Consider the following 14,137-nt stretch of genomic DNA (forward strand, 5'->3'; position numbering starts at 1 on the left):
AATAAAGATGAGTAAAAGAGAGGAACAGTAAAGAGATGGTGGAGGAAGATGTTAAAGAATGCTGTTGTCTTTGGGTTAGTTGGAGGAGGCCACTCTGGAAAATTCTTGAGTTAAGCTCTAAGAAGAAAAGGAAAGGGAGCAAGAATCATGGTTATCTAGCAAAAAGGAGGCCAGGTAAACGATCACAATGCAAAGGCCCCAGACTGGAAGCTGGACTGGCACGTCTGAGGTCAGCAGAGAACTGTGTGGCCAAAGTAGAATCAGCAAGGTAGAGTATAGTTGGATATAAGATCAAGAGAGACGAACAGGAACGGGGAGTGTCAGGTTATTTTTGGTCACTATAAAGACTTTAGATTCTGATTGAAGTGCACTATGAAACCATGGGAGATTTTAAACACAGAAATGACTTAATACTACGTATATATGAAGGTATCAGTCTGGATGTTGTTTTGAGAATAAATTAGGAGCAACTGTAGAGTCTGCAAAATCATTAGGAGCACGTCATAGTGCATAATGCTGCCTTAGGGAAGAAGTGAAGGTGGTAAGAGGTGATTAAAATCTGAATGTGTTCTTAAACTAATCTCAGAGCACGCAGGAGGCATTGAGTATAGATAACTCTTCTAAGGAGTTTGATTGGAAAGTGCAGAACCAGAACAACAGCATTCATGAGTTTGCCCCTTCCTTTCCTCAGACTCCCATGCCTCTCCCCTCTCTCCCCTTCTTTTCCTCCTTCTCTCCCTGCCTCTCACCTCACATACTGAGAAGGTGTACACTCTCAATTATAAGATGTTACTTTTTAAATTGAGGCACCTGGTGTTTCAATCCTCTCTACTGCCTAATTTAGCACAGATAAAATCAGTATCTATTTCTGTTTTATTTTAGTACCGATTTCTTTTACTATGATGAAAGAATAAGTATTCTGAAAACCAATAATACCAAGAATGATAGTTTATCAGCATACAGAACATTTAATTGTACAAAACACTATCACATATACTAAATTGACAGGGCATCACCAAGTGGGACCTGAGAGTAGGCAAGTGGCCCAGTTATTTCTATTCTAAAACCAAGGAAACCAAGACCTGTTATTATCGTTACTTAAAGTTGATATGACTTGTTAAGAGTACAGAAGGAAGGGAAGTTTAAGTATTTTCTACATTTAAATTCTCAGCTCTTTCAACAACCATGCTGTCATTATCCAAATAAACTGCACTCATTTTATTTAGAAAAAGTCAGAAACAATTCCTTTACTTACAAACCAAAAAAGCATTTTCAGATCAAGGACAGAATAATTCTCATCTGGAAATATTTCAATTTAAGATATATCATATAAAATGATTAAAATCTCCTGAATATCTAAGTCTGCTTATTTCCAAACGATGCATTGCCTTAAATTTCTCTAAACTTTTAGGCTATGGCATAATTGCAAAATAAATTAAAACGTTGAGAGCAAAATCAATCATTCTAAAGGCTGACATTAGTAAATATCCACTCTATGCAACTGTGATTTCCAGATTTCCTATTCAAATGTAAATGATGTTCTATTTTTTAAAATCATTGTTGTATTTTAGCATGTAATTATTAGTCTTGATTTACATACTTCTGTTGTGTTTTCTTTAAAATATACTGCATTACACTATCATGACACATAACACACAATTATCTAAAGACAACCAATTTTATGGGTCTTTTAAAAATATCAAAAATTAAAAATTCAACATCCTAAATAGCATCGGATATATTTAAGACATTCCTTGTATCTGTACATACCTATATATGTATGAACATACATATTATTTCTCTTTAAATTTCTAGATTCTATCTTAATGATGCTATTGAAAGATAGAAAAAGTGGCAATTACAATGCATACTTGAAATTATAAGAACAGTATATTACACTGCCCACATCTATAGTAAAAAGGGAGGTAAGAAGAGAAATAATTATAATGCTACTGAAACTAATTAACAAAAATATCCCATAAATATTTATGATGCTGGTCGTAATTGACTTCAAACTATTTTTCAAATATGAACATTGTTTAACTCCTCCCACGTGTTCATTACTACCTTGGTCCAAGCCACCATCACCTCCCAGGTGGTTGCAAGGTTCCACTCTTATCCCCACCTGAACCTATTCTTTACCATCTGCCAGAATCATTCTCCAAATAGAAATTAGTTCATTTACTCCCTTGCTGTCCACCTTCCAAAAGTGTGCTTCCACAATTACAATTACACAAATACAATAAAACTAAAAGTCCTCTCTATGGCTTACAAGTCCTTGACTATTGCTCAGGTCCTCTTTCTGCCCACTCTCTTAATCACTCACCATGCTCCAGACACATACCCATCTTAGGATTCAATACTTGCTAATCCTTGTAGTTCACATGATTAACCCCCTAACTTCATTCACATCTCTGCTTGTTACTTGGTAGGAGCAAGCTTCTTTGGCCAAGCTCTAAAACAGCACTCACACCCCTTTGTTCCATCATCTCCATTCTTACAAAACATAACGAAACTTGTTATTATGCATTGTGGTGCTGTTATTTCTGATTGAAATTTTAGTTGAGATAATTATAGATTCATATCCATTTGAAAAACTATAATACAAAGAAATACCATATATACTTTAATCAGTTATCCTCAATGGTTAACATTTTACAAACTACAGTGTAAAAACAGAAACAAAATATTGACATTACTATGATAGTTCAATCTTATTCAGATTTCTCCAGTTTTACTTGTATTGATATGTGTATGTAATTAGGCTCTATAGGATTTTATCACATATGTAGGTTTCTGCATGTGTCATCACAGTCAATATACGAAATGGTTCAAACACAAGGACACCTCATGTTGCCCTTTTATAACCACACTCACCTCCCTCTGTCCCTAACATCTGGAAACCACTAATCTATCCTCTATTTCTAAAACTTTGTCATTTCAAAAATGTAATTAAATGGATCATCTAGTATGTATTCTCTTGGGATTGGCTTTTTTTTTTTTTCACTCCGCTTAATTTCCTGGAGATTTATCTAAGTTGTTGTATGTATCAATAGGTCCTTCCTTTGCATTGCTGAGTAGCAATTCCATGGTATGTATGTACCACAGTTTGTTTAACCATTCTCCTGTTGAAGAACATCTGTGCAATTCTAGATTTCAGCCATTACAAATAAAGCTGCTATGAGTATCCAGGTACAGGTATTTGTGTGAACTTTATCTTTTTACTTATCTGGGATAAATGCCCAAGAGTGTAATTGCTGGACTGTACGGTAATGCCTGTGTCACATTTTCATTATCCTTTTCTCCATTAATGAAGTTCTATGACAGCAGAGACTTGGTTATTTTGGGTCAGTACTATATTCCACTATCCAGATTAGTGCTTGGCACGAGTAGGGAGTTAATAATATATTTGTTGTACAAGTGAGCTTCAGATCCTCATGAAAATCTCTTGTTTATAGCTGCCCTTACAGGAGAAATGATACTGTGAAATGGTTTATTGGGAAAGACAGTAGAGATGAGAATAAGAGAGGTGTGGCCATAGCATCTGTCTCCAAACAACCTGAGATATCTGAACCCTGAATGAAAGAGAAGTTAAGGAAGAAACGCCGAGCAACTGTGTTCACAAAAAGATTTGTGAGGTTCTGGGAAAAGACACATGTCTTTCCAACTCCCAACAACATAGTAAGACCCAATGCCATTAAAACGGCTAGGCTTGACCTTGACCTTAGACCATGTGCAGTTTCAGTTGGCTAGGTGACCATTAGCAGAGAACAGAGTAGTCTTCCCTTATCACTATGTTCAAGGTCAGAACAACAGCAGTGGTATTCTGAAAAATAGTAAGTAAGTTCTCATTAAATATTTATCAAATGGATAAATAAATAAGTTATTTCCTGACATGGCTGGGGAAGACTTTAGGGGAGAATGAAATCCTACCTAAGCAACTTACTTGGAAGATGATAACTAAGAGCAACAGTAATTTAGAAATCAGTGTCACCTTTAGCTAAAAGGCCTAGGAAATTTGAATTACATGCAATTTTTTAAAAACTGCATTTGTAATACTATTTCTATTCCTGGGAACAATCTCTATAAAATTATGAATCGGTTCTATTTTATTTTAATTAATTAATTAATTAATTAATTTAGAGACAGAGTCTTGTTTTGTTGCCTGGGCTGGAGCACAGTGGTGTGATCTTGGCTCACTGCAACCTCCACCTCCCGGGTTCAAGCGATTCTCCTGCCTCAGCCTCCAGAGTAGCTGGGATTACAGGTGCCCACTACCATGGCTGGTTAATTTTTGTATTTTGAGGAGAGACGGAGCTTCACCACATTGGCCAGTCTGGTCTCGAACTCCTGACCTCAGGTGACCTGTCTGCCTCAGCCTCCCAAAGTGCTGGGATTACAGCTGTGAGCCACCGAGCCTGGCTAAATCAGTTCTAGAAGTTCAGGCCTATTAATATAAATACACTACTTTCATGAGTATAATCTTCTGGCAAAATGTGTCTAACATATTTTTGTTCAGAGATTATTGTTTTTCTGGCAATCATATTTAAAAAAAAGAACAGAAAAGAAAAAATGTTTTACTGTTAATCTAAAGTAGCAATTTTCAAATATTTTGGATTTTATACATATCTGAGTATCACAAAAATCACAAACTTTCTGTCTATATTGGAGTAGTGCCTTTGTGCAAATAGCTATTATATATGTCTGCCATGACAATGGTCTTTGTTGGTTTCCAGCCAAAGGAGAAAAACAAGAAAATAAAAATGCCTTGGAACTCTGGCTATTATAGATAGGTTATGGGCTAAAAGTTGTTGCAGGGGGTGGATCTGATTAAGTGAGGTTCAGATTTTAAGAGAAGTAAGCTAATATATTTTTCTGCCCTGATTCTTTTAATCATTTTGGGGTTCTTGCTATAAGACAATTTCCACTATCGTAAACAAAGTTTGAATTCAATAAGGTTGTGAGATTACACAATCAGTGTGGGATTATAATAACCTATCCCAAGCTTGGTTTCTCTTTGACTATTTCTGTGCTTAGTTTCTTGAAGGCATTGTAACCCTTCACATATGGTTCTAGAACACTGATTTTCAGTCTTAGTTGTACATTAGAATTATCTGGGGAGGTATTTAAACTCCTAATGCTTATACCATACTCCAGATAAATTAAGTCAGAATCTCTAGGGTGAGAGCCAGGCATTGGTATTTTTTATAATGCCCCAGGTGACTCTAATGTGTAGCCAAGATTGAAAACCAGAGTTCTAGATCCATTTGCATCACTTTCACTGGGGTCCTTATTAAATAATCAGACATGGCTCCAAAACTATTAAATTCAAATCTCTATGGATTGGCAAGAGGAATCTGTATACTTATATGGACCCCATATGATTCATATGCACAGCAAGTCTGAGATCCTTTAGTTTACAGAGTTAAGGTGTCTCACACTGACCGGCAAAGCCATTGGAAAGCAGGAAAATTTCTCGATTCTAGTCTGAAAATCTTCTAGGGTTGGAGACAAGTCTATTTTGGAAGTTTCTTTGGAGGTCTTTATTTCACCAATATTTTTGTATAGTTTGCAAGTGTCAGTGATAACTTCAGGTAAAAATTTACGCAGTTTTTGAAGTGAATTCTTGGCCTGGCATGGTCATTCATACCTGTAATCCCAGCACGTTGGGAGGCCAAGGTGGGGGGATTGCTTGAGCCCAGGAGCTCAAGACCAGCCTGAGCAACATGACGAAACTCTGACTATATAAAAAATACAAAAATTAGCTCAGCGTGGTGGCACGCCTATGGTCCCAGCTACTTGGGAGGCTGAGGTGGGAAGATCATTTGAGCCCAGGAGATGGAGGTTGCAGTGAGCCAGGATTGCACACCACTGCACTCCAGACTGGGTGACAGAGTGAGACCTTGTCTCAAAAAAACAAAACAACAACAACAAAAATAAAAATAAAAGAAAAAGAGGAAAGAATGAGGTGAATTCTTTATTAGGGAATATTGGTTTTCTAGTGGAAAAGTATACTGTACGACCACCAGTACTGTACACCAGGTGTATGGTAGATACACCTGAGAGTAATAACTTAAGCATACCCTGAGAATGACTCTGCATGGCACATGCACCCAACAACAACGACAAGCTAAGTAGGGGTTGCCAGGTGGAGGGCATTAAGTGGAAAACGCTATATTAACTGCATGCTTTCTGCAGGCAGTGGTGGCGCTCCTGTCCAGCCTGCTGCCACTGGGCAGCTCTGTATGTAATTTCCGCTTGATAAACCCTGTCTCCTTTGCTGGCTCTGGGTCTGCTCTTCAGCCCTCAAACCTAGTGCCACCCCTACTGAAGTAAACAGAGGTCCAGCATGACAACAGGAGGTAAGAGAAAACTCCATGAGTGCCCAGAAGATAGGATCTGAGAAGGAGAAATCTGTGAGATAAATCCTAGGCTGGCCATGCATGTCTATGTGGGGCCTGGTAGCTGTTATACTTGATGGATGGGGCCCAGTGCATAAGTATGGAGGTGCCTTGAAAACACTGAATGGTCTGGAAGAGTTGTTGCAGGGGGTGGATCTGACTGAGTGAGGGTCAGATGCCTGAGCTGTGGGAGCTACAGTTGGCAGGCGGCTTCTGACCCTGCTCCAAGCAGCCACGGAGGCTGAGCTCACGGTGCAAGTGAGGGTCTGCCAGTTGCAGGACGTGCTGTGACTACAAAGAGGTGCCAGACAAAATGGAGACCCTGGCTTGTCAGGTAGCCTGTATGAAGAGTCATCAACACCCCTGCACCCACTGGAAGCAGACCCACACGACTGCCCCCCTCTCCCGCCCCCTGGAAGACAGCAGCACACCACAATATGGGACGACCCCACTGTAGAATTGGTGGAGCTACAAACAGGACAGAAGGGTAGAGAGTCAATCATGGGGTGGCTTCTCCATCTGTGGAAACAAAAAAACAAAAAAAAATATGGGACGACCCCACTGTAGAATTAGTAGAGCTAAAAACAGGTTAGGACAGAAGGGTAGAGAGTCAATCATGGGGTGGCTTCTCCATCTGTGGAACATGGAGGCAGAGGCTATTATACTCTCCAGACTTGAGATGAGTAAAATGGCAAAATGGCATCCATCACAAACCACCCGGCCTTGAAGCAGCACCTCTGTGGTACCAGTAATGGAGATGGGGTCATCCCCCTCCTCAGCTGGGTGAGTGTCGCTGCAAGATAGCCAGGCCAAGTGAGGGAGATGTCCCCACGTGGCCTTTGTGATGACAGACTATGGAGGGATTGCAGGGCGCTCTTCCGGGAATTAGGAGTGAAGCATGCTATCTATGCTGAGCATTGCCAAGGTCCCAGCAATGAGCTTTTCTTGCTGGCATGAAAGATGCCATCTAAGAGTCCCTGCCAAACCAAAGGTATGGTGCACTCGTCTGCGCATGGGGTTGTGAGGGGATGGTGGTGCACTGCTGGGATGAAAGACAAAGGAGCCAAAGGAAAGGAGACAGATGAGGGGCCCATCAGGGTGGCCTGCTGAAGACATGGCATGGCATGCTAGCAGGAATGCTTACTGTGAAGGTGGAGACAACCTGATGCTGTCTCGGTCGGGCTATGGCAGAAGCTCAAGCCAGAACAAAGTTTCATTAAAGAGCCTCAAGCTCAGTCCACTGCCTCTCTTGCAGAGAGATGGCAAGGGCAGGCACTTTTAGACTTGGATGAAGGCCAAGGCTTCAAAATTCTGATGGGAGCAATGGTGGCCAGGGTGTCTGAGGACAGAGGCCATATGTAGAACTAACTATACATCGGACACATAAGAATAGGCTGGGCTTGCCCTAGTGGATACTAGAGTGGAATACACTCTCATATATGGTAACATTCATCAGTTCAAAGGGCCTATAACAGCAATAGATGGTTATGGAATGGAGGGGGTACCTATCTCCCATTGCATTAATGATATGCTGGTTTCTAAGTCTTTTTCCAGCCTGCAGGCTGCAGCCCCCACCTTGTTGTCCCACTAGGCAAATGGAGGATGAATGGTTGATGCAGAGAGCGTCCAAGGTTCAGGCGTTTTGGTCAGGTGCTTGGGTGTCATCTGGTTAGATGGTAGGCAGCGAACCTCTTCACTGACTGGGCGCAGACTGTGGCCTCTCTCTAGAACAAGACGGACTGTTGGGCCTATGGAGAGCTGCTGCTCTCCACCACGGGCCTGCCATGGCATGTCCAGGATCAACTCCCAAGTGCTTGGAAGAACTATCTTTGCAGAGTGATTGTTATTTGTTTTTTGTTGTAGTTGTCAGTGCTGCTGCCACATCTGGCAGCAATGCTCCTCTGCATACCTGGCCCCGGGGAAATCATGGAATAATGATATGATAAAAATGTTAGGGCCATTCAAGCAGATTCTGAGCTGAGGTGTATGGTAAATGCACCTGATAGCAATAACATCTTAAGCTAGGTGGAGATTGCCAGGTGGAGGGTGTTAAGTGAAAATGCTATTTAAACTGCATGCTTTCTGTAGGCGGTGGCAGTTCTGTCCAGCCCGCTGCTACTGGACCACACTGTATGTAACCTCCACTTCAATAAACCCCATGTCTCATTGCCTGGTTCTGGGTCTCTTCTCTGGCCTCTCAAACCTTGTGCCATCCCCACTGACATTAATAACAATCCAACACAACAAAAAGCTAAAAGAAGCCATCAAGTTAAAATTATAAAGAGTAACTTAAAGTAAGAATTAATGATAAGAGGAATTCTAGAAAAGTATGGAGCTACATAGTGAGCCTTAGCCTCCCCCTGCCTTACTACACAAAATGTTTCCTAAAAAAATTATAATTGTTTTTAAAGGAAGGGAAAAAAATAAAGACCTGTAGGAATCCCCATTATATTTTAAAGTATTAGTCCATTAGGCATACCTAACTTTTTAAAGTTTGTAAAGTATGTCCTGAAACGCCTCATCTGATCTTAACACACATCTGTTTAGGGAAGCAGGACAAAGGATTGTTAATCACAGTTTTTAAAGAAGTGTTATTTCCACACTCAACAGTGTGAAGTTCTCAGTCAGTGCTTGTTGAAGTGAACTGAATTACTGGATGAGAAACCTTAGGCACAGATCTATTAAATGCCGAATGACGCTTCATCAACTCACCAAGATAGAGTTGTATCAGAAACTCGGGTCCAACCAGAATTCCTCCCCTCACAGCATGGTTCCTCCAGTATCATTTGGAGATTGAAGGTAGTGGTCATTCCTTAAGTCAGTAATCCTCAAGTTTGGTGTACTGAAGGATCCTATGGATGTTTTTAACTAAATTCAGGCTACCAACCAAAAATTCTGATTCAACAGGGCTGAAGTGGGGCCAGTAATCTACATGTTTAACAAGTGTAACATAGAAGACAAAGCATGTAATTGCCAAATATGTGATTAATGCAATTAAGAATGATCATGAAAACAGCAAATATCATTGACTAACTTTGAGAAAAGTGAAATATGGAAGTTACAAAAGTGATTCATGACCCCAATAAATATTGGTTAAATGTGTGACTGCATTAATCACTAATATACAATTAAGACCAAACTATTTAAATTAGTTAGAATATACAAAGAGGGAAGTTTTTGATTGTTTTTTTCTGGCCAACTTTCTCAGTGGTAAATATATATATATATAAAAAAAAATATATTTTCATATATATATAAAATATATATTAGGGAGCTTTTTATCTTGAGCTAATGTGATAACATTGGCCACTTCTCCTAAACTGTCCTGTTTCTTTCCAGGCTCAGTGGGCTCCCAGATTAGCCCTCTTTTCTTGAAAAGTAGGAAAGAAGAAAATGTGTTCTTAAAAGGAATCAAAGGCTGTGGAGCCGTGCACAGGTAGAGAAGAACATACAGAATGCCTTCTGTGGGAAGATGGGAAGGAGTTCTAGGAGTGAAGAAATAACCTTTCTCTATGGCATTACATTTGTTACCAGGCAATACATAAAATACAATTACTCTAGGCAGTCCCAAACGCAGCTGTCAGCACAAAACTGCTTGCTTAAAAATGCTTTTCAAAAGTTTGACCTGTAGACAATTTTGGTGCTCAATTCATTCTATAATTTACACACACAGAGGTATGTGTATGTGTATATATACGTGTGTGTGTGTGTGCCTGTGTGTGATCGCATGCATGTGTGTGTTTCACATTCATCTAATATATATATATATAAAATTTGATAATTCTATACCAAATCCAATACTAATCATTATTCTTATAAAGTTATAAACCTCATGCTACTTTCATTACCATAAAAAGGACATCTAATAGCTGAAATCCAAAACACAACCAGTGCTGATAAGGATGTAGAACACAGGGACTCTCATGCATTGCTGCTGAGGATACAAAACGGCCATGTGGGAGACCATTTGAAGCTTCTTTTATAAAACTGAATGTACTTTTACTGTAAGATCTAGAAATTGCACTACTAGGTATTTACCCAAATGAGCTGAAAACTTATGTCCACACAAAAACCTGCCATGAATATCTATAGCAGCTTTATTTATAATTGCCCAAAACTAGAGGCAACCAAGATATTCTTCAAATGCCGAATTTATAAACAAACTATGGTACATCCATAAAATGGATTATTACTCAGAGGTAAAAGTAAATAAACTATCAAGTCCTAAAAACACACAGAGGAACCTTAAATACATTGATAAGTGGAAAAAAAAAATCAGTCTTAAAAGGCTACATACTATGTGATTTTAATTACATGACATTCCAGAAAAGGAAAAACTGCAGAGACAGTAAAAAGATCCGTGGCAAAGGTTGAGGGAAGTAGGAAAGGATAAATAGGTGTACAAGGGAATTTTAGTTTAGCGAATCTGTTCTATATGATACTGTGACAGTAGATACATGATATTATACATTTTTCAAATCCTATAGAATACAAAGAGTGAACTCTAAACTACGGACTTTAGTAATAAGGTAACAGTATTGGTTCATCAACTTTAACGACTGTATCACGGCAATGAGATATGTTAATAAGAGAAATTATGTAGGAGGAGGGATATATGGGACTGTACTTTCTGCTTGATTTTTTGGTAAACCGAAAGCTGCTCTAAAAATTAAGTCTATTAATGATAAAACCCCAAAAACATTTTAAAAAGCATATGGAGGTAATAATGCTGATGCTGGCAATAATTTTTCCATTTTTTCATATATTGATAAAATAGTTGTTAAAATAGACCTATTAACTATATATTTGTCAGTCCTGTATCATGAAATTTAAAGTTCTTTAAATATCTAGCTATTTTCCAAAAGACATTTAGTTAACATTCTGTCATATAGGACAAAATTTAAAAGTTCCCCCAATATAGCTGTCTGAAAAATTGTTTAATTTTCTTTTTCCAAGTGAAATGTTCATGCTATATTTGTACAACTCTCATTTTTATTGATTTTCAGTATAGTTTTGATTTCCACAAACCTTAAATATTTTGCCTATATTTATTATTATGTAACTGAACGTGATAATTGCTAAGCTATGAAATTATCACTTTTGGCTACTCAAAGCTTTATGCAGTATTTCTCAAATTTCAGTGTGTATGAGAGCCAACTGGGAATTATTTTAAAATACAGATTCTGATTCAGTTGATTTCAGGTGATGCCTGTTTATCTGCATTTCTAATAAATTTCCTGAAGATCCTGATGCACGAGCACATTTTGAGTAGCAAGGTTCTAAATATCTAGGTCATAAAACTATTACCACCTTGAAAAACAAACCCAGATACCTAGCAATCCTTGCAAGAGTTTAAAGAGCTCTTTTTCTGTTTTTCCTAGCTGAAGAAGCTTCCAGGGCCCCTAGCACTTCTATAGCTGCTTTCTCAATATATCACCCTTTTCAATTTCATCTATAAAGAGGAAGGCTTGCTAACCTTTGTACAGTGAGTAAGCTATCCATTTATTCATACTACTCATGGCTTATATGAACCAAAGACCATCTATTTCCAGTTCAATTCTCCAATTTGTACATCTAAAATCACAGAAAGATCAAATGACTGGCTCAGGGTCACTTATTTAATAACTGTAAAGGTCAGGTCTCAAATCTAGGTTTCTGCTTCCAAATCCAGTCCTTTTTCCTCTGTTCTCTGTTGCTTCTAATAATGCAATGCAGAAAATAGGGACCAGGTGGTTTAGACAACAAAATCCAAGTTCTGAATTGAATCTCTCAGCCTTGGGCTTCCCACTGTAATTCCTAACATGGATTTAAAATCTTGTTGTGGGGGTGGTCAGATGTATTAAGGGGAAAGATTTCTTTGTGCTTTGAAATAAGTCTTGAAATTCAACAAAATTGTATTAATTTATAAGCTTGTTTGAATATAGTATGAAGCTATATTTTATATATTGTTTGAATACAGTATGAAGCTATAGTTTGAATATAGTATTTATAAGCTTGTTTGAATATAGTATGAAGCTATGAGAGAAAAGACTTGGGGTGGCCAGTCTGTTTCCCTCTAGGCACTGCCTCTGATGCCACATCACAGGGTAAGTAAGGGTAAATAACATTGTCTTCATGGGATTAAGTGAACGTCAAGGCTCCTGAGATTCTGGGCTCCTATCTTTATCTTTCCAGGGCTGTTTTGAAGTGTCCATGTGTGAAGGCTGAGCAGTGATGCTACCATCAGGGAGACCTAGCCTTGGCACCTCTGGGCCCAACCTGAGAAAAATCAATAGCTTTTCATTTCTTTGTTGGTGATCTGAGCTTTTAGGGACAATTCCAAGCAGTTTAGATGCCAGTTGTACAAAGCACACATGCCCAGGTTTCTACAACAGGTTTCTATGGAAATTCTACAAACTTTTGGCCATGGCATGTCTCCAGAAAAGTACAAGATGCTCCCAAAGTCACAGAGCCTGAAGGCACTCTGTTTTTTCCTGGTGCTTATATATCGCTCTAGCTGACAAATCCAGCTTTGTCTTACCTTTCTTAATACCATTGTCTTACCCATCAATACAGTAATCATGGCTTTCCTATTCCTTCCCCACTCTTCCTACTATGTGTCATTCCCCTGTCTCTGATCAACATTCTGTCCCTCCTTCAAGACTCAGCTCATGTGGCAACCTCTGTGAGAATCTCTCTGACAGCTTAGAGTTGGCTGTGGCCCCTCTGCTTGCTGAACACCTACAGTGCTAAGGCACCACACCATTCATTTGGCATTTATGTTCACCCCTCCTTCTAAGAAGAAATCATCACTAGTGGGATCTATTTTCTTTAACCTTCCAAGATAAATAAGAATTGGGATTAAAAAAAGAAGTGCAGGTAGCATACTTATTGAGCTTTCAAAGATTTTCACACTAAAAATGCCAACATGTAAGAAGGAGAAAACTGGCTTAAGGGCAGGGTGGCAGTTTTTTGTTTTTTGTTTTTTTTTTCTGGGTATCATCTCTGAACCTAATCACCAGAATAATTTTTGGAAAACTTAGAGGATGTGGCTTTAGGACAAATATGAAAGAAACAGATATCAGTTTAATGTAAAGTGCACTTTTGGCAAGGGTAGTGGGGCAATAATAACAAGGGATGACCAGAAGACTACCAGCCTCCCATGCCACTGGGAGGACTGAAACACAGTCTAGGAGTCCTCCACTGTGGACATGGTGTATTCCATGGGAGAGAAGCAGCATTAGCCAAATGCCAGGGCTCTCTTATGCTCTAAGATTCTATGATTCTACTACAAACAAGAATGACGATGGCTTGTATACTTTGTAATTAATAATAATAAAAGTACAATGACTATGAATAACTTACTGTGCTGACAGTGAATCCCATTAAATCCTCGGGGACATTTACAAACATAGCCTATGAATGTGTCCCCTCGGTATGCTTCACTTATTTCACAGGTTCCTCCATTATGGCATGGATTAGGAATGCAGGGACCTGAAAGACAGAAAAAAATATTTCTGCTTGATGCATATGCTTAAAAGTAGACATTAGGTCAACATTTTGCAATTAATAATTTTACAGAAAAAAGTGTTCTAGATATTAGTGGCATAGTAAATGTACTGGTTGTATGAGCTCTGGAGACTAATGGCTTGGGTTTGAATCTTGGTTTTACCACTTCACAGCCATGCAGTCTTGAGAGATTTACTTACCTTCTCTGTGCCTGTTTCCTTTTCTATTAAATGTCAATGCTAAAAAAT

At 38.8% G+C, this 14,137-nt stretch overlaps 1 protein-coding gene across 5 annotated transcripts in view; it reads right to left on the minus strand.

Moving 5' to 3' along the window:
- The window catches only part of EDIL3 (EGF like repeats and discoidin domains 3), a 450,915-nt gene that overhangs the window by 234,017 nt on the left and 202,761 nt on the right, over positions 1-14,137 (minus strand). For all 5 annotated transcript variants that reach the window (XM_063664954.1, XM_063664955.1, XM_054489176.2 and 2 more), the window contains one exon: positions 13,746-13,874. In XM_063664954.1, the coding sequence (XP_063521024.1) occupies positions 13,746-13,874 (129 nt within the window). The remainder of the gene's footprint in view (positions 1-13,745; positions 13,875-14,137) is intronic.

Source organism: Pongo pygmaeus, chromosome 4 (assembly GCF_028885625.2).
Source record: "Pongo pygmaeus isolate AG05252 chromosome 4, NHGRI_mPonPyg2-v2.0_pri, whole genome shotgun sequence".
NCBI classification, from domain to species: Eukaryota; Metazoa; Chordata; class Mammalia; order Primates; family Hominidae; genus Pongo; species Pongo pygmaeus.